Source organism: Mytilus trossulus, chromosome 13 (assembly GCF_036588685.1).
Source record: "Mytilus trossulus isolate FHL-02 chromosome 13, PNRI_Mtr1.1.1.hap1, whole genome shotgun sequence".
Classification (NCBI taxonomy): Eukaryota; Metazoa; Mollusca; class Bivalvia; order Mytilida; family Mytilidae; genus Mytilus; species Mytilus trossulus.
The window spans coordinates 9,321,558-9,346,224 of record NC_086385.1 but is presented as its reverse complement, the minus strand read 5'-3'; the positions used below and the strand labels follow the sequence as shown (position 1 = coordinate 9,346,224).

Here is a 24,667-nt window from a genome sequence, read left to right as displayed (position 1 = left end):
ACTTCAGTCGAAACAAATTTGATGGATTTCAAGATTGTTAAAATGGAATAAATGTTGATCATAGGAAAATTCTACCAAAAATATTTCACGCTAAATATGCGGCTTTAACCATCTTAAAGGAATCAAACCTTTTATTTCACGGACCGTTAAACAGCCTGTTAATTAAATTAAAAACAGAGCAGCAAGCATCCTTGAAGAACAAAGTGGTTGTTATAAATAAAATCAGATACACCCCTTAGTGAAACAAAAAAAAACCCAGAATTTTACTAGACAGAAACTGCGTATTTGAGATGCAGACAACTCTATATATTAAAAATAAAAAAAACATAGAAAGACTACCAATTCAATATCATATGTAAACAAAACAAAAATTAAAATAATATATTTTTTATTAAGATATATCCAAGATTGGTTTGTTGGTATTATCCTCTCCACTTCACCGGTTGTCCGTACCTGCTTCACTTTTTACCGAGTCCGTCCCTGCTCCACTTTTTACTGAGTCCGTCCCTGCTCCACTTTTTACTGAGTCCGTCCCTGCTCCACTTTTTACTGAGTCCGTCCCTGCTCCACTTTTTACTGAGTCTGTTCTACAAAGCATTAAAAAAAAGATTGAATTAGACAAATGCATGAAATTATGGATTGTAAAAATAAGGGATTCAGTGAATACCGAAATTGATGAAAAATGGTACTTCTCACTCCATTCTTGTTTGCAACTTTCATGGTATAAGCGACATATGCAGTTATAAATAAATGATATAAGCAGCCGCATGGCGCAATTTGTGCATTTCGTATTATTAAAATTTGGCCCATTACACAGCCCATGTTTGTTTGTCATATATTTATATTTTGCCAAACTTGGAAATCAAATTATTCATTAATCAATAAAAGAACAAGATTTTTTTATAAACGCTAACCATGCAATTTCCCAAAATCCATATTTCCCAAAGTGCACAACAGATAAAAATCTCACGGCACTCATTTTTAAAAACATTTTCAGACCGCTGAAATGGATCTTTATTTAACTTGTTAAAAAAATATATTTCAAAAAGGCATTCAAGGGCATTATAATAGTAGACGATTGAAAATGGGGTCGTTTGTGCGAAAAAATCATCATAGAAACCAATGACAGACATGTTCTTATTTTGCGAGTTGTCCAAATCTAAAAAAAAAAAAAAAAAAAAATCTTTTAAACAATCAACACCTACTTTAAAATTCCTTTCATTTACATTTTGAAACTTGTAGTAACATCAAACCCATCGAATTTATTTTCGGATTGATTGTGTGATCAGAAAACTTAATAAATTTCTGACTAAGATTTGATTTTTGGTGTTTTCAACACCACTTTTAAGCACCGCATTCTGACAAGAATACAAACTATTACCCCTCCGCCCTTAAATTCAAAATTGTTGCTCCCTTACCATTTCATTTTCAATTTCATATTCACTTTCCATCCAGTTTGATCTTCTATAAACTGGTTCTGCTGATGACGTCATAGGGTCTGGAAGACTAGTTGTTCCTGCCAATGCAAAGAAAAATATAATTACAATTCGTCAACGGAGAAAAGATATCCGTAAAATTATAGTAATAATGCAATGGACACCTACTGTAAAACATATTGTTCGTAAAAACAAAACAGTCATTTGACGACTTCAACATTAATAAACAGGTCTATATAAGGGCATGGTCACGCGTTCATTTGACAGGAATTAACCTATATAAGGGCATGGACACGTGTTCATTTGACGACTTTACAGGAATAAACCTATAAAGGGCATGGACAATATGGCGTTCATTATCCAAATACTCTTCATCGTACATGCTTCCCCTTTACCCTTTTACCGGATGAAACTTTATCGAGGAGGGGTCGGACGGGTCCCGAATGCGAAATTCCAAGGTCCCGAATTTAGAAATTTAAATCCAGACATCCCGAAATTCAAAAAAAAATATCCCGTATCCCAAAAGGATCAATTCGGAAATCCAGAGTTTAAAAACACCAGATCCGGACGTCCCGAAAAAAGGTCCTGTCCCCCTTTATACCCCCTTGCAAAATGGGGAAACAACTTCTGTATATGCTAGACCGAGACTAATTTTACAGGGATTGATAATTGCCCAAAAAGGGACCATAAACTTTAAAAAGGTTTTTTTCTTCATGATGAATTATAGAATCAATCTTATTTAATAAATAGACATTGCATACAACGACACTATTAGACCTTCTGTCAACCTTTCAAAAGAAAACAAACCAAAGGGATCCTTCAATTCTTCACAGAAAATGATTAAAACAATCGAGAATCAGCTAGGGAAAACCACTCTAGTGCATTATTTGTCAACTTGAACTAATGGTCAGCCGAGTTTATGACATGTGCATTCCGTGCAAGATTTTCAAAAGCTCATAACTGGTACCTACCTTTAAAATATATTTAATTTCGGATCAATTCAATGCAGTCTAGGAAATATTTTTGACTGACTCGTACCCAACTGGTACTTAACGTTAAAAAGTTTTCAAACACTACTGCATTCTAGGTAATTTATCAAAAGCGTACACCTAAATGGTACCTACCTTCAAAGAAGATGTCCAAACTTCGGATCAATTTCTCAGCAAATTTCATTTTCTCAGGTGCTGAAATAGAGAAGTAGCGTGAGCATCATTAATCATTAATACCTATTTAAAAAGGTGCATATGTAAACTGCTGCATTTGGCTGCACTTATGCTTGTGATAATTTTCATATCATGCTACTCGCTTGAGATGGAAAAATTATCGCTAGCGCTTGAGATTGAAAAATTATCGCTAGAAACTAAGCAGGCACGTGGCGTTGCTAACGAAATTTACATGAAATTGACAACGTCGTCATAGGTAAAATAGCGATAAATAGATTATCATTGGTCATCTCAACTCTATTGCCTTTCTCGCTTTCGCCGTCCCGGCTCGATTAAAATCAATCTCGTTGAGATAATCAACGATAATCTATAAGTTTATTTCAGTGGTCATATTAACAAAAACTGATACAAATCACCATACTACGTTCAAACGCACACAATCAATATCACAATACATTTTACACATGTACACAATGAATAATTACATTGGCTAATGATATACAATATCAATAGAAATTTTAGTCCATGTGGACCTCATTTCACATTTTAAGGTACTGTCTTTTCGTCAGACAGCAGGTGAAAAGTTTCCAAGTTTGAGGGTCTGGATAAAGGTTCCTAATTTCTTACTTTTGTAGACCAATTTTCTGTATTTTTAATGATACTTTTTGTATTCAGTTTATATTTATAATTCACCACTCAATTATTCACTTTTCAGTTATCTTCACTCCCCTATTCCATAATTCTGTAATTTTTGTTCATTCTCTATTCTGTACACCCCTCATTACAAAACTATACTTACTTAAAAATTTCCGGAAGAAATCAACCATTTGATCAGCTGATTTGGCATCAAGGAAAGGCTGTAGCTCTCCGAAGACTTTCATTGCAAACTTGTGGATTACCTCCGTTAAATTAAGAGGAAAGTCTATATTTAGCACTTTATCAATCGACTGGCGGTCTTTATCTCCTTTGCCTTCTCTTTGTAAAATATTCTTCAAAGATTCACCAATATGTTGAAATAGAATGTTCTCTTCACTGAAATTTAAAAAAAAAACGGTAATCAAAAGAAAAAAAAAACGTTATGTGGAGTAAAACACTTCTCCACTGCCTTTCTGAATGAACAATTTGATAAAATTTACTTATGTTTGTTAAAAAAGATTTTTTTTATCTAATTACTCGATATCATGTACTTTTCCCATGATGCATTGCTTCAAAAATCACTAAATATTTAGGAAGTCCCGTTTACCTTTTCCCATGATGCATTGCTTAAAAAAAATCACTAAATATTGATGAAGTCCCGTGTACTTTTTCCCATGATGCATTGCTTCAAAAATCACTAAATATTTAGGAAATCCCGTGTACTTTTTCACATGATGCATTGCTTAAAAAAAATCACTAAATATTTAGGAAGTCCCGTATACTTTTTTCCATGATGCATTGCTTCAAAAATCACTAAATATTTAGGAAATCCCGTGTACTTTTTCACATGATGCATTGCTTCAAAAATCACTATATTTAGGAAGTCCCGTGTACTTTTTCCCATGATGCATTGCTTCAAAATTCACTAAATATTTAGGAAATCCCGTGTACTTTTTCACATGATGCATTGCTTAAAAAAATCACTAAATATTGAGGAAGTCCCGTATACTTTTTCCCATGATGCATTGCTTAAAAAAAAATCACTAAATATTGAGGAAGTCCCGTGTACTTTTTCCCATGATGCATTGCTTCAAAAATCACTAAATATTTAGGAAATCCCGTGTACATTTTCCCATGATGCATTGCTTCAAAATTCACTAAATATTTAGGAAGTCCCGTATACTTTTTCCCATGATGCATTGTTTTAAAATTCTTACTATGGTAGATTAACATTTTGCCAGTTGTCTTCGTATATCATCACAATGAAGAGAGGGTCCATACATTCAAACAGAAATCCATAATCAGCCATCGACCATGTCGCTAAATCCACTTTTATCTGCTCCAATGGTACATTAGCCTCGACTTCACCCCTCAAATATTCCATTACATCTCTTAGGTAGCAGGCGACACCTGAAATAAAAGTTACGATTACGGTACCCATTACAAATCTTAGGAAGCAGACGATATATATATCTAAAATAAAGGTTACGGTAGTCATTACAAATCTTAGAATAATAATGTATAACAATTAAAACTTATTCCGTTATTTTACATCAAATCTCCAAATGGAAGTTTGTGTGACTGGTTGATAAGTTCCTTAGAAAATTTTGGGCTAGCTTGCGAGTTCTGGTTTTGACTAATTTGCCAAAGAGGAACTTTGCGACTAGTTGATAACTTCCTTTTGACTTTTGTAATCAGTATCTTGGCAAGGTTCAAATATACAGTAAAACCTGGCTAAACCGAACCCTTTCGTGACTTTAGATTTTGTTCAGTTTTGGCAGGTATTCGGTTTCATCAGGTTCACAATACATAAAATGTGGTATGATTGGTCTTCAGAATAAGTTTAGATTAGACGGGTTTCCAGTTTATTCAGGGTTTGGTTTAATCAGGTTTCACTGTAATATGTTGCGCTTTTACTTTGCATCAATAGACCACTTTCGAGTTCATCCGTCACCGGAAAAAACTCGTCAATTATACGCGCCTTTATCATCGTCATTTGTGCGTTTAGGGGCGTCGTCACTTCTCTTCCAATGTTGAGCGAGTGGTTGGAAAACTAGAATTCTATATTGTACGAATTATTCGGCAAATTGAATTCTCAAAATTGACAAACACTGCTGTCATTAGGGAATTTTCAGTAAGTACCTACAGAGCAACCATTATTTCTAGTTTATCATGCACAAAGACGATCACTAAGACGCTTGATGAACGTAAATAGTGCAGGGATACAGGCGAGCCCCTCTATCTAATAAAGGCGTGTATAATTGACGAGTTTTTGCCGGTGACGGATGAACTCGAAAGTGGTCTATTCTCTAAATTGAACTTTGTGACTGGTTGAACGGAACTTTTCGGCTAGCTAATTCTTTCCGCCCGAAACTTTCCAACGTGGGAACAAAAGAGCATTTTCAGTATTACTATTGAAATAAACCATATGTACAACCTTTGTCATTATTTAGGGGGAGGGGAATCACTACGGACTTCACATTAAAGCGGCTTTAAAAAAGTCATATTTTCTGAAAAAGGTACAAGTCAATTAAAAGGGGGCTTAGTATTTTCACGTCATCGCTAAAAATGCCAGGATTATATTTTCAGAGGCAATTGTCTTCAGTATTACATGTAAATAGATAATAAATTGAGTAGGGACTTTAAAATATTTCGGTTTATTCTTTAGGAGCTCGCAACATTTGGTTTATACATGGTCAGATCTAATGCTGTTTTAATAGTGAAGCCACACATAAATTGTATCTTGCATTAAAAAAAATCATGCAGACATGCACGTCAGAATAACTTTCGTCCATGTAAAATCGCGATTCAAAACATTTGAAAACCGATTTTAAAGACTGTCGGTAAAATGGTAATTATGGAAACATTAATTTGATATTTTTATTTGAAGGTTCCAATAAATACAAATTTATGGCGTTTTGTTTCTGTCGATAACATCAATGGTATTTTTTGAAATGCTGAATAAACTAGCTATGGTATTTTTTGAAATGCTGAATAAACTAGCTATGGTAATTTTTGAAATGCTGAATAAGAAAGCTATGGTATTTTATGAAATGCTGAATAAGAAAGCTATGGTATTTTATGAAATGTTGAATAAGAAAGCTATGGTATTTTATGAAATGCTGAATAAGAAAGCTATGGTATTTTATGAAATGCTGAATAAGAAAGCTATGGTATTTTTTGAAATGCTGAATAAGAAAGCTATGGTATTTTATGAAATGCTGAATAAGAAAGCTATGGTATTTTATGAAATGCTGAATAAACTAGCTAGGGTATTTTTTGAAATGCTGAATAAGAAAGCTATGGTATTTTTTGAAATGCTGAATAAGAAAGCTATGGTATTTTTTGAAATGCTGAATAAGAAAGCTATGGTATTTTTTGAAATGCTGAATAAGAAAGCTATGGTATTTTATGAAATGCTGAATAAGAAAGCTATGGTATTTTATGAAATGCTGAATAAGAAAGCTATGGTATTTTATGAAATGCTGAATAAACTAGCTAGGGTATTTTATGAAATGCTGAATAAACTAGCTAGGGTATTTTTTGAAATGCTGAATAAGAAAGCTATGGTATTTTTTGAAATGCTGAATAAGAAAGCTATGGTATTTTTTGAAATGCTGAATAAACTAGCTAGGGTATTTAGGTTAGGTTGATTACTAGTTAGGTAGTTTGGTAATGCTTAAATGCATATCGATTTATACTAGTAAGTTGAAAATCTAACAACCGAAAATATTATCCGGTCATAATTTGTGATATACGCATGCGTCTTTCACACTTGACTGCACCCACGCGACTATGAAAACATGAAACATGAAACCTGAAAACTTAATTAAACGCCTATTTCTACATATAAAATGTGTATTCAATGGCGTTGTACCTACCACCAAACTGTTCAGTCTCCATGTGGCTGGCTGAATCTTCTCTTAAAACTTTCTTAAGCAGTGCCAATATTTTAGCAACAAATTGTTCCTTTTTCGATTTGGGGTCCATCATATCTTTTCCACCCTTAGATGGTCCTTGGCCAGGACCTGGTTTGACCCCAGCACGATTAGATAGTCGTGAACGCTGATATTTTGGTGGAGCATCACGATTATATAGTCCTGGACGCTCATATGTTGGTGGAGCAGCACGATTATATAGTCCTGGACGCTCATATGTTGGTGGACGCACGGCGGTGTATGTTCCTCGCGAAACAGGCTTTTTCATTTTACCAACTGCATCTTGGATGTATGTCTTTGCTTCAGACATGAATTTGGTTGTAGTATCTTTTAACACATCTGAAATTAAATTTACTTTTGATAAAAAAGAATACTTGTACATTTTTACTGGTAAAGATTTTGATGCTTTTCACTAGTCAATTTTGAGTTAGTTAACAGCTTACTGTTACATGTAGGACTGAGCCAAGGATCTGTGGTGAAGGCCGTACTTTGAGCTGTAATTACTTATACACTGGGGACATGGATAGAGAGGTGGTCTAATAGGCACTCATACCTATCTTAATTTTGTAGTGTCCAGAACCAATCTACGGTTGACAAAGGGAAATAACTCGAGATGTCTAGTAGTCTGGTATTATCAATGTTGTTTCAACTAATCGGGCGGAGCTTACGTTTTAATTTGCATGAGGACAGTCTATTTGAAGATGCGAGATAAGGATGATGACCAGTATAAGTAATATGATTTAAAACCACATATCAGCGTCACCAAACAGATATTCAAATGAACCGAGTGCATGATATGGGACGAATATATTGACACTACAATGATGAATTCATCCCGACACAATTGTCTATAGATGGACTAGTCTTGAATAAGCGAACCGGTTAAGCCCCGCCCAGTCAAGTGAAATAAATCAAGTAATATGTACGCAGAGTTTACTAACGTTGACTTGTCAGAACATAAATTAATGAAGAGAGTCCAGGAAAGTATAAAGAATATTTCACTGAACAAATTACCTACTGCATTCGTCTGAAGTCGGCAAATTCCGTTCTTCCATCCAAATAAGGGTATTCACCCGATGATTTTCATTTGTTACCTACCGTACTCGTCTGAAGTCGGCAGATTCCGTTTCTCAATCTAGAGAGAAGCGTACTCACCCGATGATTTCCGAATGATACTTACCAATCAACATTTGATTTAATTGTGTCCCTTTGCACTGATATTTCTCTGCCATAATAGCCTGGGAAAATTCCTTCATGAAAAAACCCAAAGCTTTGTCAAGCCCTTGATCGTTCTTCCTGGCCCAGAATTCATCCAAAAGAGGGTCATACAAGGCAGCTTCATAACCATACATTTCTGAAAAAAACCCCGAGCGGTTTTACAATGGAATATTTATAAGGATCTGGATGGAAGTGCATTTCAATGACAATGAAACCCGTTTAAACCAAACCTTTTTTGGACTTCATTTTGTTAGGTTTTATCAGATTCACAATGCGTAATATTTGATATGACGGTGTATTAGAAAATGTTTGGTTTATACAGGTTTTCGCTTTATGCAGGATTCAATTGAGCCAGGTTTCACTCTTTTATTTTCCGCCCCCATACACGTACTTGGGTCTGGATAATTGAACACACCTTTTACAGTTAGTATTTCGAAGACAAATGACTCTAGGTATCTTTGTGTAGAGTAATCTTTTCGATTGATTGATAATTTACGCCAGTGACAACTATTTCAAATATTTTCAGGACGATAATTTATATGTAAATTGTTGTTTTGACGTAAAAGGGTTATTTCGTGTTTGTCTTTAAACAAATGATCCTTAAAAGAAAATTTGATAAATTATTGAACGCGTTTGTTTTATAAACATGCACATATATAGGTCGAAAAAAAGAATAAAACCGCGAGTTTTAGTTTGAGCTAAATATAACTATACCCCTATTTGACATTTTTACATATTTTTTTCGGTCCGTTTTAAATAGAATTTGATGAACAGTAATATAAGCGAGAAGATTAGCTAGGTTTATAAACAGGTTTAATCCATCATTTTCTACATACAGTGACACCTGATTAAACCGAACCCTGAATAAACCGCAAACCTGTTTAATCCAAACTTGTTCGGAAGACCAATCATACCACATTTTATGCATTGTAAACCTGGTGAAAGCGAATACCTACCAAAAACCGAACAAAATCACAAGTCCCGAAAGGGTTCGGTTTAGTCAGATTTTACTGTACGAACATGTCTTTACAAAGTCGGGAATATGCCAGTTATTCATTCATTTGATACGTTTGACCTTTTGACCTTTTGCTTTTGCCATTTGATTAGATTTTCCTGATGAGTTCATTGTGATTTTACTTTTTTTTTTAACCTATATAGAGCAAACATTGGATTTTTTTTGCATGTATTACACATTAAAAAATGCTTTCAAATTGTGCCAATACGATTTATAAATCATGGACGTCACACTAAGCTTTAAACATTTAAGCACAAAAATCATTTTACCATCCCCTTTATCCTTTAATTATTTCATATGCCTAAACTTAAGTTGGTACCTAACACTACAGGGAGATAACTCTTTAAAATCAACTAAACGCTTTAATTACGTTGTGTTGTTAAGGGAATATTAAGCTTCAATGATCAAAATAAGTCTTTTTCAAACTGCTATATATATAATCAGTGTAATTTTTCTGATAAAACGGTTGGTTCAAAATTTTTGTCAAAGGATCAAAGTAAATACTTTAACATTTTATGAAAATTAAACGAGCCAAATTAATTTTAGCTCAAGTGTTGGGTACCACCTTAAAAATGCATACATGTACCTTATATCTTCGGGTCAATATGCAATGGACATATAATTTGAATAATATCTGGAAATTTCTGAACACTCGTCTAGCCCGACCTTTAAATATCACCAACGAACTAACTGAACTTTTGAACGAAGAGACCTTAAAAGAACTGGAACTTTCAATGAACTGGGTTGTCTCATTGGCAATCATATCACATCTACTTTTATATGGACCATTTAAAAAAGAAACGGGACCATTCTGGACCATTAAAAGTAGCAACTGTACTATTAAAAGAACCCATTGGCTCATTTTAAGAACCAACAGGACTATTTAAGGACTCAAATGGACCATTTGAATGACTTACCTTTGCTCTCGGTTTTAGGAAATCCTCTGAATAATGATAGCAGTTTATAAAAAGGGGGATCGGCACATGTATATGACTCCTCAGATCCTGATCCATTTTCGTCAGATCCTGATCCACTGGTTAAGTCATTTTCGTCAGATCCTGATCCACTGGTTATGCCATCTTCTCTACGTGTAACAGAGTTCTTCTGCTGATAGAAAAATCGTTGTACAGGAACGATTGGCGCTCCAATCGGTTGGGGAAAAGGTGCAACAGAGTCCTGAACGCTGGATAGTGCTCCAATCGGTTTGGGGAAAAGTTCAACAGAGTCCTGAACGCTGGATAGTGCTCCAGTTGGTTTGGGAAAAAGTTCCACAGAGTCTTGAACGCTGGATGGTGCTCCAGTTGGTTTGGGAAAAAGTTCCACAGAGTTTTCAACGCTTGGGTCCTCGTTAACCTCCCCTGTTTCCTCACCGCTTGGTCCAGCTGTAACTAGTCCAGAGGCCCCATCGCCAGTTGATACTTCCCAAGTTTCTCCAGACGAGCCCAGGTCATTTTCGACAGATGCTGGTCCACTAGCTTTTCTACGGAAAAATTGCGCTGCAGTTGGTTGGCGCTTACCCATTCCGGGAAGCCAACCTAAAGCTGAAATATATTTAAAAGAAAAAATACTTAGAAAAAATCTGTACCGAATTTTCATGAACCTGAATAAAATAAAAACATGATTGGACTAGATTTTGTTCAGTTTTGGCCGATGTTCGGTTTTATCAGGTTTACATTGGATATGAATTTATATGAAGATGCTTACGCAGTTTATGCAGGATCCGGTTTAGCCAGGTTTCACCATACTAACTTTTGGTTTGATATTTTTTTTATAAGTGTATATAGGGGGCAACATATTATTGTGGATAGTACGTTTGAATGTTAAAGTAGTTGTTTTTTTAACTGTATTGAATAATGACACAACTTTAACCAAACACAGAACATATGCAAATGTATTTAATATTCATATCCAACTAAGTTAGACATCACGCGACTTTTGCGACGTATAATAGCCGCCATTTTGTATTATATTTCCCCATATAAAATGCATATATGCTTCAATAAAGTTTAATTTCTCATAAACCTGATCCGTTTTCTTACTTTTGCAAATCAATCCTTGATATTCAAACATATTTCTATCAAACAATGTTGGTCCTAACAGTTTAATTTTTGATTAATTTCGGTCAAATCGGAATCGTAAAACATGCACTTTTTCTCGTCATTTCTCCGTTGACACTATGCTAAATTACCGATACCCATGCCTACTTTTACAACAAATAAAGAAATTCTGTAAATAAAAAACAAACTTTGCAAATCGATTAAGTATATTCAAACATATAGCTGGCGAAGAATACTTAAAACAGTTAATTTCAGGGCAAATTCGGTCAAACATCGATTTAAAAAAGGGAATTTTCCGAGATTTTTCAACTTGAAAAACTTCATCCAGGAGATACTGTTACCAGAAAATAGTTAACAATATCTATAATAAAAAAAAAATCTCTTCTTTTTTAAAGATGTTTTTCCTGTTTTCTGTATATTTTATCTTTCTTTAGAAATATATTTATACATTCCTTTTAGAACAAAAAAAATGTTTTTCCATACTTAGAGAAAAAAACAAAACAATGCCATGTGTATTTTTGTATATATGTTATGTTTGTCACATACATGTATCACGTTGTTGATTTATATGGATTTGATTTGATTTGATTAAAAAAAAATAATGCATATATATGTTTTTTATAACTCAATGGATAGTTTATTATAAAACTTCTGTACATATACTTTTATCTGAAGAAAATTCTTTAAGTTGTTCATATTTAGAAGAATACTTTATTTTAATTGCCCCCCCCCCCCCCCCCCCCCCCCCCCCCGTTATATTATACGTATGCAAAGTGACCTCAGTGTGACCCATCTCATAAAAATCCGGTAATTGCAAAACGCATGGATGTCCTTAAAATAGATTATTATCCGATTGTGCATGTTAAACACGTGCTAAATATCCATGTTGTTTGTTGATTGTTGACAAACGGGTGACAATCGTTAAACCTCGGCTTCTAAATACGAGCTTCAATTACCTGCCATATTTACACAACATTGACCGATTGACGAAATATTTGACGATTATACGACATTTTATGCGAAAAAAATGATAAAATCGTGCACAGAAGACCAAGTTTATGATGTTTGTATGCATAGGTTCAACAATTGGAATAACATTATTTTCACCGGTCACTCGTTTCATATGACTTTAAGATATGATAGGACCTTGGTAATAAAATTTTAAATGCATTTTATGATTCAGAAAATTATATTAACCTTTCTGGATTTTGCTATTCATTATTTTTTTTCTGCAGAAGGTGCAAAAATAAACTAAGTTGGGAAAACGTTAGAGAGGCTCCCCTCATAAATGTTGTCAATGTGAGTAGTATTGAATTAAATGGACAATAGATGGGCAATAAACACTTTTATCATATATTAAGTACAAAATACAGCTATTTTGTATATCTAATAAAGGTTCTTTTTTCCAGTCTGTATCACCTACCCTGTATCGCATACCCCGTATCGCATGGCTAAACCCGTATCGCATGGTAAAACCCGTATCGCATACCTTTTTTTTTTTTTTTTTTTTTTTTTAACTAAAGTCAGTTTTTTAGGGTTTTTTTTGGCTTAAGAATTTTTTTTCTAAAAATAGGTATTTTTTTGGAATTACGTCATTGATTGGTATGTAACGTCACGTACATCAAGTTTTCATATTGTATGTGACGTCACGAACATCAAGTTTTTACAACATATTTTTTGGCACACTCAATGCAACTATAAAAAATACAAAACACTTAAATATATACAATAATAAACAAAATATTTTCAAAACAACAGATAGGTGCTTCGTATAAATAATTGAGCAGTTATTTTAAAGCTTTGAAACACGACAAAAGCAGAACTGAAGGTAACCCAGTGCTATGGATCAGAAAACAGTTCATATACTATAATACTCTTCTGTTGAAATATATGATAAAGCGTATAATACATGGCAAAATCCGTATCACATGCCGTATCACCCTCGACCAATATCATCCCTCGGGCTGATATTGATGTCTCGGGATGATACGACATATGATACGGATTTTGCCATGTATTATTCTCTATGTAAACAATAGGTGATTTAAACAGTAACTGAGTGGACCGTATCAATTGAAACTCGTTTTGTTTGTTAATTTGGCCATCTTCTGCAGACTGGAAAAATGCACATCAAAATCCTTGTAGGCAATTAATTTTCTGAAACAGATTTCATGACCTTTATATATGTAGGTCCTGCCCTGCAGGTCTTAAATTTCCTAGATGCGTTAGTTTGTTTGTATTCAAAGTAGATTTTGGGGTGTAAAAACTGCCATATTTTTCAATTCCTTCAGATGAACCTTAAAGAAAATTCAGTTTTAAGCACTATATAATGACTTAAACAATTATACCTCATTTGAGTAATCATTGATGGTAATGGTAGTGCACAAAAAACAAATCATTACCGAGTAGATTAAAATGGTACACAGCTTCATGAAAAATCCAACAAGTTTCCAAAAAAAATTAACAGACCTATCTTGATAAACTCTACAAGCCTATGCCTATGAAATTTCGAAGGCTTAACATAGTCCTATAATATATGCCTTCGCAATATATATTCACTATTTTAACGTTTTCATGCTGATATTATTTTATTTTTTTATTTTTTGTCTCGGGTGGCACATTGATAGTATTTTTATCAGAACAGTAAAGAGAAATAGTAAATATTAATAATGCCCCGAGGTCATATGTTATAGGTTTAGGCTTAACCCTCAAGAAACCCATAATAAAAAATCTTATTCTTTGGTTTAATGAACAATTTTCTATAAAGTTGTGCCATTTTAAGTAAAAAGACCCTTTTAAAGAAAATGTTTTAATAAGCACTATCAAATGACTCAAATGAGGGATTGTTACTCATTTTGGGAATAGTTCCCCATCTAGTCGGTCGTCCTCAACCGATTGAATAATTCCCTTCCCGCTTAAAAGAAACGAAAATGTGTTGAAGAACAGACAAGACTCTCTCATACAGAATACTAAGGGAGCTACCATTTGACTTTTATGGGGGGGGGGGGGGGGGGGGGATGGGCAAGATGAAAAATTTTGCCCTGCCTTTTTTTCTAGTTGTAATCTCTGTCCTGCCTTTTTATTTTTCACTCTATCCGGTCCTGCTTTTTTTTTTAGTTTATCCTGACTTTTTTTTACCTTAATTGTCGTCCTGACTTTTTTTTTTGGCAAGTGTCTCATCCTGCCCCCCCATAAAAATCAAATGGTAGCTCCCTAATTCATCAATACACTAACATAGCAAGCTAGCCAGCCAAAGTCTTAGGCCGTGTTCACATAGACCTAAACTCGGTGATGTGTTAGTGCAACTCACACATAAACAAAACACAATTACGTTCCCATTGATAAAACACAATGTTTACATGTAGTTTAAATCATGTTTTGTCTACATGCAGTCGATAGTCGATGTAGGCCTTGTGTAGGTTTAGTGTACACAAAACTAGGCATTCAGAACTTTAATTTTCCCACGTATAATTAAAAATGAAACCATTTTTATATAAAATTGATACTTATAACACTTATTAAAAAAGTTCTTCACAGAAATATTTGTCTAAACTTGATATATTTATTTGTTATAAAAACACTTTACGTAGCGCTATTAACCCCTAATCAAGACTTAAATCCATCATCATTGCCGAACACATAATTCATTTGAAAAGGTCTTCCCGAATCGATTGGACGTACACACTGACAGAAATATTTGCCACTGGTCTTTATACTCAAACAACGATTCAGTCATAAATGCATTACTGAAAAGGGTGAGGTTAATTGTTTGTTTGTGTAGTATCTCAGATCCGTTTAAATACAATTAGAAATCATAGTAAAAAAAAAGATTACCCTCTCCCTTTGCCAAATACTTCTTGAAGAAAAAAACACTATTTTAAACAAACAGAAAAGATAGAAATGTAGTGATCCCTAGCATCGCAATTCTTTCTTTTACGTCCGTAAGCACGCTGATGGCGAGCCTACGTTTTATAAAGCGTAATCGACACAATTTTAAACTACTGCAAACATTCCAAAATGACTTCCTTAAAGGAGCAACCACTTTAGTTCCAAAAAAATGGGGGAGGGGGGCTGAGTCAGATTTTTTTTTACGCAAAACTTTATAATTAGTTTTTTTCCGATGGTACCAATTCAATATTTAACACTGTAATGTATGGGGAAACTTTGGATGCAGAATATTTTTTCATTCTAATCATCTGAATAATCCGATTTTTTTTAACTCAATTTGTGGAAAAATCCACTCCCCTTTTTTTTAAAGTCAAATGGTCGTTCCCTAACTGCTAGAAAAATTGTTCAATAATTTGAATTCGGTTCTACGTAATGAACATTCAAATGACATATAGTTTACAAGAGTGAACAAATCGTATGTACAGGTAGCTAAACAAGGTGTATAGATGTGAACAAATTTAATGTGAAACTAGTGGTGATTACATTAAACAAAATGTAAACATGTTTACTGTACACGGCGTTTGGTGTGAACACGGCCTTATTCTACAAGCATTACGATAAGATAAGATAAATTTTATTTTCCAAATTAGGTCCCCAGGGGGGCATATACACATAACATATATAATTGTTACAAAATACAGTATTTTACATAACATTGTAAAATAAACCATTGAAATAGAATATTACGAAATTAGCTCCATTTCTTAAGATTCAAAACTATTTTGAAAAAATGGTAGCGATAAAAAACTTACTTATTTAACATTTAAATCAAAATTTTAGGACCTACCTTCAACGAAGCACAAAACTAATATAACTCCACACAAGTTCAACTTCATACTGGACGATGATTGGCGGAACATGCTTGTTTTACTCTTATATAGTACCCTTTCAAATGCTCTGCACGTGATTTGTACTTTAGATTTGGCGCGAACTATTTTTTGACGGCTAAAACGGGTTCTACGGCATACTATTTTAAAAGACCAATGAAAAGAGTTCAATAACATTTCGCTAATGCGTGATTCTGTTTCAACTATTCAATAAATTTGTATAATCAAAATTAATGTATCTAAATTTTAGTATAAAGAAGTTTTAGATCGTTCACAATTTTGTTAATAACGGTAAAACGATACATTTTTTCTCTTAGGTAATCAAATAATCATATCCCAAAAAGGGACTGTAAATTTTGTTCTGACTATTTGTCAATAAATAAACACCAATTAAGATTTTTAATTACTGTTCTTCTATATATATTGATTTCCGGATATCAAACAAACACAAATCATCTCCGACCCCCTTTTCCCCTTAAAGAAACCATTCAAATTGCAGACCCCCTTAAAAAAAAAAAAATAGAAAACGATGAGATTAAACAATTTCATAAAACGAAAAAAAAAACCACTGCTGTTTAAATACTTTTTAATGCAACATACATTTTAAATTTATAGAATAGAAACTGCGTATCCATTTTGTTTTAAAATTTATAAGATGTAAGTTTCTTTGGTTGTAGCAGGCGCGGATCCAGGGGAGGGGGTCCGGGGATTGGTATCCCACTTTTTTCGACGATCAATGCATTTGAATGGGGACATGTAGTTGGACCCCCTCCTTTGTCCTGGGTTAGAACCCCCTTTTTAATGGCTGTATCCGCCCCTGTTGTAGTCTGCTCTTTGGTCGTATTGGCTGTATCCGCCCCTGTTGTCGTCTGCTCTTTGGTCGTATTGGCTGTATCCGCCCCTGTTGTAGTCTGCTCTTTGGTCGTATTGGCTATATCCGCCCCTGTTGTAGTCTGCTCTTTGGTCGTATTGGCTGTATCCGCCCCTGTTGTAGTCTGCTCTTTGGTCGTAATGGCTGTATCCGCCCCTGTTGTCGTCTGCTCTTTGGTCGTATTGGCTGTATCCGCCCCTGTTGTAGTCTGCTCTTTGGTCGTAATGGCTGTATCCACCCCTGTTGTAGTCTGCTCTTTGGTCGTATTGGCTGTATCCGCCCCTGTTGTAGTCTGCTCTTTGGTCGTATTGGCTGTATCCGCCCCTGTTGTCGTCTGCTCTTTGGTCGTATTGGCTGTATCCGCCCCTGTTGTCGTCTGCTCTTTGGTCGTATTGGCTGTATCCGCCCCTGTTGTCGTCTGCTCTTTGGTCGTATTGGCTGTATCCGCCCCTGTTGTAGTCTGCTCTTTGGTCGTAATGGCTGTATCCGCCCCTGTTGTAGTCTGCTCTTTGGTCGTAATGGCTGTATCCGCCCCTGTTGTCGTCTGCTCTTTGGTCGTATTGGCTGTATCCGCCCCTGTTGTAGTCTGCTCTTTGGTCGTAATGGCTGTATCCGCCCCTGTTGTCGTCTGCTCTTTGGTCGTATTGGCTGTATCCACCCCTGTTGTAGTCTGCTCTTTGGTCGTATTGGCTGTATCCGCCCCTGTTGTCGTCTGCTCTTTGGTCGTATTGGCTGTATCCACCCCTGTTGTAGTCTGCTCTTTGGTCGGATTGGCTGTATCCGCCCCTGTTGTAGTCTGCTCTTTGGTCGTATTGGCTGTATCCGCCCCTGTTGTAGTCTGCTCTTTGGTCGTATTGGCTGTATCCGCCCCTGTTGTCGTCTGCTCTTTGGTCGTATTGGCTGTATCCGCCCCTGTTTTCGTCTGCTCTTTGGTCGTATTGGCTGTATCCGCCCCTGTTGTAGTCTGCTCTTTGGTCGTATTGGCTGTATCCGCCCCTGTTGTAGTCTGCTCTTTGGTCGTAATGGCTGTATCCGCCCCTGTTGTAGTCTGCTATTTGGTCGTAATGGCTGTATCCGCCCCTGTTGTCGTCTGCTCTTTGGTCGTATTGGCTGTATCCGCCCCTGTTGTAGTCTGCTCTTTGGTCGTAATGGCTGTATCCGCCCCTGTTGTCGTCTGCTCTTTGGTCGTATTGGCTGTATCCACCCCTGTTGTAGTCTGCTCTTTGGTCGTATTGGCTGTATCCGCCCCTGTTGTAGTCTGCTCTTTGGTCGGATTGGCTGTATCCGCCCCTGTTGTAGTCTGCTCTTTGGTCGTATTGGCTGTATCCGCCCCTGTTGTAGTCTGCTCTTTGGTCGTATTGGCTGTATCCGCCCCTGTTGTCGTCTGCTCTTTGGTCGTATTGGCTGTATCCGCCCCTGTTGTCGTCTGCTCTTTGGTCGTATTGGCTGTATCCGCCCCTGTTGTAGTCTGCTCTTTGGTCGTATTGGCTGTATCCGCCCCTGTTGTAGTCTGCTCTTTGGTCGTATTGGCTGTATCCGCCCCTGTTGTAGTCTGCTCTTTGGTCGTATTGGCTGTATCCGCCCCTGTTGTAGTCTGCTCTTTGGTCGGATTGCGTTCCCTTTGACATATACCCAATTTCTATTTTTATTCTCAATTTTATTAAAAAAAAGTTTTTTAACAAAACTAAGGCGATTGTTTTTTTTATCCTCAATTTGACGTTAAAAAAAATTCTGGACAAACGAACGACAAAAATAATACTCGAATGCTTGTCCCCACAATACCTTGTAGTGTTAAATTTTGAATACAAGATAATCTGATTGATCGCGTAGAAACACTAAAATAAAATCCGTCAAAGAAAAAATACCATAGCCCCCCCCCCCCCCCCCCCCCCCCCCTTTTCCATTAAAGATAAAATGTTTCCTCTTTTATGGATTAAATGAAATGTTGCTAGAAAAACCAAACTCTGTTGATCTAACAAGCAATTATACGTAGGAATCGAGAATGAATTCGCATACAGTAAACCCTGGCTGAACCGAATCTGCATAAACAGAAAACCTGTAAAACGAATCATGTTCTTAAGCATCCTCATATCGTGCTTGTATGCGTTGGGAACCTGATTAAACCGTACATAGGCAAACACCGAACAAAATCTTAATTTCAAAAGAAGTTCGGTTCAAAAAGGTTAAACAGGCCTGTAGTGTATGCCCTTATATTTTTACAGGTAGGGTTTGTTTTGCTTGTGAGAGAGCTGTAGTTGTCACATTGGTGATTATACCACATCTTCTCTTTTTTATAATCACTGTATTTGGTGTTCCTGTTCTTTCTTCTATTATTTTCCTTTCGGTTATGCTTGTTTGTAAGCTACCCAGAAAAAAATGTGTTTTGTCAGGTACGAAGGGGACCTATAAAGTATAAAACGAATTAGAAACGGAACGAGAAAAAAAACCGAAACGAAGCAAAACTGCAAAATAAACAAAAGCGTATTAAAACGAAATAATTATTTGTTTTTATGATTTTAACTTTAATCTCTGCCATATATCTTATAATACAATATATTTAAATCAGGGGCGTAGTTGCCGTTAATGCATGCACTTTAGACACGTGCCTACACATTTTTTTTCTTACAAATGTATTTTTATTAAAAAAAACCCAATGTAATCTGAAGATTATGGAAGCGTATTTGGGCCATCCTTTTATTATTTTATATTTTAAATTGTCACCCCAGTTTTTGGTGGGGTTCGTGTTGCTTATTCTTTAGTTTTAAATGTTGTTTGAAGTGTACTGTTGTTTGTCTGTTTGTCTTTTTCATTTTTATAGCCATGGCTTTGTCAGTTTATTTTTGATTTATGAGTTTGACTTGTCCCTCTGCTATCTTTCCAGTGGCGGATCCAGCCATTTTAAAAGGGGGGGGGGGGTCCCAACTCAGAGTAAAAAGGGGTGGGTTCCAACTATATGCTCCCATTCAAATGCATTGAGGGCGCAATCAACAGTTTTTTTCTACGACGTCACATTTTAAGGGACCATGCATAAGTGACCCTTAGTTGTGGACTGATTAATAAAGATACTTGTATAAAACTAGATATCACTGGAATCAGAATGTTCTCTAGTTTATAATGAAATAAAAATAATGTGTACTTTTAATATATTAAAAATATTCCATCCAATGAACATGGGGAAAAAAGGTCCAATTTGAACATAAAAAACTTGAAACCAGGTCATGTGCACACCCATGAAGACATGATCCATGCACATTTTACATAATCAAAACTGTATAAAATTTGTAGGTTTTTACCTGGCCTTTCAGAAAAATCTTGTTTCAGGGTACGGTTTCCTGTTCCGAAAAGAGCTACAGTGGCTGCAAATAAGTTTTCAATTTTCACTGCCAAAAAAACAGGTTGTTTACAGTGTTGTCTCCCCTCAAAACATGTAAAGTTAATATAATTTTTAAAATTATTTCAATCGTTCAACCTGTTTTAATTAAAAGCTAATTAACTAATTTTTACAATCAAATACAAAAAACATGATACTTTTTCACCAATTGAGTTAATAAACAGGGGTTTCCCTCCATGGTTATTTTTAGTCGGGGAATAACCCCTAGTTTTTTTTTATACGAAACTGTTTATAGCACCCTGATCGTTCAAAAAAGGGGGTGTTCCAATCCCCGGAACCCCCCTCCCTGGATCCGTCACTGCTTTCGTCCCTCTTTTATGTATTTTATCAACTTAAAACAATTGTTTATTTTCGAATGTTAAAAAAACTACGAATTCTAATTGAATATTTCATTGAAAGTCAGACTAAAAGATTTCAGAGGTTGGTGGTGGCTAATTACCATAGATACAACAAACAAAAAAAGTTTTTTTCAAAAAGTAATTATGCACACAAAAATTAGACTCCCTTAATTAAAAGTTTGTCGTCAAGAACCTTCAGTAAAATATTGTTACTCTATAATGGTACAGTTATTTTTTAATGGTATAACATTAACCTATAGCCTCAATAGAATCTGAAGCGAAAATGTTTCTTTAAACGTGTTCAGGACAAATCCTTGAAGTCAAACACGCCTCAATATAAAAAGGTGTACCCGATTTTTTCTATGAAACCATTGTCCATTTCTAGGAATTTAAAAAAAAATGTTGCTGCGAGCAGAGTTGCAAATTAATGCTTATAGATCAATCTTTAATTTATCTGTTGACGATGACGAAATTTATGCTAATGCAATTTGCTATGACGGTGCTTAAGAACATGTTTGGTTTATACTGGTTTTCTGTTTATGCAGGATTCGTTTTAGCCAGGTTTCACTGTATATCAAAGCTCCATTCTATGATTTAAGTACATAAAAAACACGTTTGGATGATTTTATACTAGTTTTTTTATATTTTTTTTGGGGGGATGGGGGCTTTTATAGCTTGTTCGATAAGAGCCAAAGTTCCGTGTTGAAGGCCGTACCCTGACCTAGAACGGTTTACTTTTATAAATTGTTACTTGGATTGAGAGTTGTCTCCTTAGCACTCATACCACATCGTCCTTTATCTATATATTATATGTAAATTAATTCGTAGTAACTTTATGCATATATATCAAGTGCATTGTTCTACGAGTTAGCATATTTAAACATACAAACCTAAAGGACAACAACGGTTTTTCAAATGTTTTCTTTTCTCCCGGTTAGTTTTTGTTCAGTAAGTTAGATAGTTCAGACGCGGATACCTATCATAAAATTTGGTGGAGCTTTGGCCATGGAATAACATCAAAATTAACATGTTGTACCCTAGCTAAGCGTCACCTACATTTGTACCTGGCTCAAGATTCGAGTTAGGTTTCATGTTTAGTTATCTAGGGAGCAACCATTTAATTTGAATGGTGATGAGTAAATAAAATTGAGAATGGAAATGGGGAATGTACCAAAGAGACAACAAACCGACCATTGAAAAAAACAACAACAGAAGGTCACCAACAGGTCTTCAATATAGCGAGAAATTCCCGTACCCGGAGGCGTCCTTCAGCTGGCCCCTAAACAAATATATACTAGTTCAGTGATAATGAACGCCATACTAATTTCCAAATTGTACACAAGAAACTAAAATTAAAATAATACAAGACTTACAAAGGCCAGAGGCTCCTGACTTGGGACAGGCGCAAAAATGCGGCGGGGTTAAACATGTTTGTGAGATCTCAACCCTCCCCCTATACCTTTAGCCAATGTAGAAAAGTAAACGCATAACAATACGCACATTAAAATTCAGTCCAAGAGATGTCCGAGTCTGATGTCAGAAGATGTTACCAAAGAAAATAAACAAAATGACAATAATACATAAACAACAACAGACTACTAGCAGTTAACTGACATGCCAGCTCCAGACTTCAATTAAACTGACTGAAAGATTATGATTTCATCATATGAACATCAGGCACAATCCTTCCCGTTAGGGGTTTAGTATCATACCATCATAACATATATGAGAAGAACATAACCCGTGTCATACCAACAACTGGTTTTTGAATAAATGTGTTTAGTTCCGATGCAAAGACCCTATAAGTGAATCAATATTAACGCCAAAATATGCAATCTTTAATGACCTGACAACAGTATCGTAACTATATCCCTTCTTAATAAGTCTATTCAAAGGTTTTGTTAAAGTTTTTGAGGTGAATACTGACAAAAAATGGATGTGAAATACCTGAACGTATAAGAAGTCTGCATGTTGAGCTATATTTACGAATGATGTCCTTATACCAATGATAAAATTTAGTAAATGTTTTGACTAGTTTGTGATTTCGAAAACCCTGGTGTAATAATTTTTCTGTAATACATAAATTTATCTCGTTAAAATCTAAAACATTGTTACATGAGGGCTAGTATAAATCTAATTTAAAACTGATCCCTCACGACATATCAGAAAACGGGAGCCATGAGAGATCGGTTTTTAATTAGATTTGGCTTGTATGAAATGTTAAAAAAGGAAAGGACAGGAGTTTTGAGACACTTAACAAAACAAAGGCAGATTGGCATTTTATGTAAAAAAAAAATCAGGATTAACTAATGACAAAAATACTTGACCGAATAGAGGGAAAAATAAAAAAAGGCAGACAGGGATTACTAAATAAAAATATGCATGACAAAATTTTTCATCCACGCACCCTTTAAAATCAAGTATTGTACGACACTCAATTGCAAATAATAGACCATGATTTTCTCTCAACTCACTTTTAAGCCAATTATTTCATTAAAATAAAAAAATAAAAAATACCATGTATACATATGCCATTTATATAAATATTACAATCTTCTTGAGCCCTTAGGGAGTTATCATTTGATGTTTAGGGGGAGGGGCTAGGACGAAATTTGAAACGAAGGCAGGATGATCAGGATAGATATTACATGTAGTTATAACTAAAATATAATGCAGGACAAAAAAGTTTTATACTAGCCCCACTCCCTCGCAAAAAAGTCAAATGGTATCTCCCTTATACATAGCGATAAACAATTCAAATATCCAACTTAGCAGTTTCACCTCCCCTAATTAGGAGTTAACTTTGTTGTTAAATTTCAACTGGATTAATTTCAACCTGTTATTTCGCTAAAAAAAATGTTGTCTTCCCTTGACGGAGTCAAAAAGCGCCACATAGGTATGCGGTTTCCGTCGTCGACAATGTATTAGTTTGTTATTAAGGTCTAATTTATGGTTAACCCCAAGTGGAAGGTCAATCATATTTGTTATGCAGTTGTATAAGCATTGGCACATCTCATTTCCATGGAGATTATTTGGCCCTAGCTTCCCCCTCAGTCATGGTCTATTGATTTTGAAACTTTTGCTTATTTTACATGTATTAGTTTGTAATAAAGTCAGTTCAAGGGGAAACATTAGTGGTAGGCCAATGTTAATTGGTATTCAGTTGTATAAGCATTGGCACATCTCAATTCCATGGAGAATATTTGTCCTCGCCCGCAGTCAAGGTTTAATGACTTTTGAAACTTATCTTATATTGATAGAATCATATTCAAAACAGTGTGGCTGTGGCCATTGATTGACGACATAAATTATCCTATTGACTGGGTCAGATTATGTGAACGTTTGTCTGTACCGACCACTGCTCACTGTGTACTTTTTAAAGACACTGAAACTGTGGGGTCACCAAAGGTTTTCAACACCTAAATTCGAAAAACGAATCAGGAATAATACGATGTTTTGATTTATATCAATAATATAAATCAAAACATAAAGGTTATTCCTGATTAATTTTTCGAATTAAGTTATTATTAAAGGCGTTATATTTTAAAAACCTTTGGTGACCCCACAGTTTAAATTCTATAATATGTAAGTAGTGAGCAGTGGTTGTTACAGAAAAACTTTCACCGAATCTGTCCTTGTCAATGGGATAATTTAGGTAGTCAATCAATGGCCACAACCACACTGTTTTGAATATGATTCTATAGGAAGATTTAGTTTAGTTTACATGTATTAGTAATTGATTAGATCAGTTTAAGGTGAACTGCTTATGTTAAGTCAATGATATTTGGTATAAAAATTTATTGGCATGTGCAAGTATCATTTCCATGGA

General features: G+C 35.2%; 2 protein-coding genes across 3 annotated transcripts; both read right to left on the bottom strand.

Annotated features, from left to right (window-relative positions):
• Positions 1–371: 371 nt before the first annotated feature.
• Positions 372–16,407, bottom strand: LOC134695432 (uncharacterized). Of its 2 annotated transcripts, XM_063556680.1 has the most exons (10): positions 16,199–16,407; positions 10,480–10,947; positions 10,324–10,446; positions 8,354–8,527; positions 7,117–7,512; positions 4,453–4,645; positions 3,399–3,631; positions 2,561–2,620; positions 1,419–1,516; positions 372–587 (listed from the first exon to the last, which is right to left on the bottom strand). In XM_063556680.1, the coding sequence occupies exons 1-10, from the start codon at positions 16,269–16,271 to the stop codon at positions 459–461; spliced, it is 1,947 nt and encodes a 648-aa protein (XP_063412750.1). In that variant the 5' UTR covers positions 16,272–16,407; the 3' UTR covers positions 372–458. The 2 variants fall into 2 exon arrangements, with proteins under 2 accessions (XP_063412750.1, XP_063412748.1); XM_063556678.1 differs by having other exon boundaries at positions 10,324–10,947.
• A 762-nt stretch (positions 16,408–17,169) lies between these two features.
• On the bottom strand, positions 17,170–21,845 carry LOC134694066 (uncharacterized). The gene is made up of 2 exons (XM_063555062.1): positions 21,815–21,845; positions 17,170–18,728 (listed from the first exon to the last, which is right to left on the bottom strand). The coding sequence occupies exons 1-2, from the start codon at positions 21,843–21,845 to the stop codon at positions 17,170–17,172; spliced, it is 1,590 nt and encodes a 529-aa protein (XP_063411132.1).
• Between the last annotated feature and the right edge of the window lie 2,822 nt (positions 21,846–24,667).

Excerpts from the sequence above, each read along its gene's own strand:
- LOC134694066 (XM_063555062.1), bottom strand. The coding sequence starts at position 21,845 with ATGGCCAAAGCTCCACCAAATTTTATGATAG. Across the intron at positions 18,729-21,814 it reads TCCACCAAATTTTATGATAG|GGAACGCAATCCGACCAAAG; the intron begins GTATCCGCGTCT and ends TATATGTCAAAG.
- LOC134695432 (XM_063556678.1), bottom strand. The coding sequence starts at position 16,271 with ATGTTCCGCCAATCATCGTCCAGTATGAAGTTGAACTTGTGTGGAGTT. Across the intron at positions 8,528-10,323 it reads TCCTAAAACCGAGAGCAAAG|AAATGTATGGTTATGAAGCT; the intron begins GTAAGTCATTCA and ends GGTTTTTTTCAG. Across the intron at positions 2,621-3,398 it reads TTTCTTCCGGAAATTTTTAA|CACCTGAGAAAATGAAATTT; the intron begins GTAAGTATAGTT and ends TCTCTATTTCAG.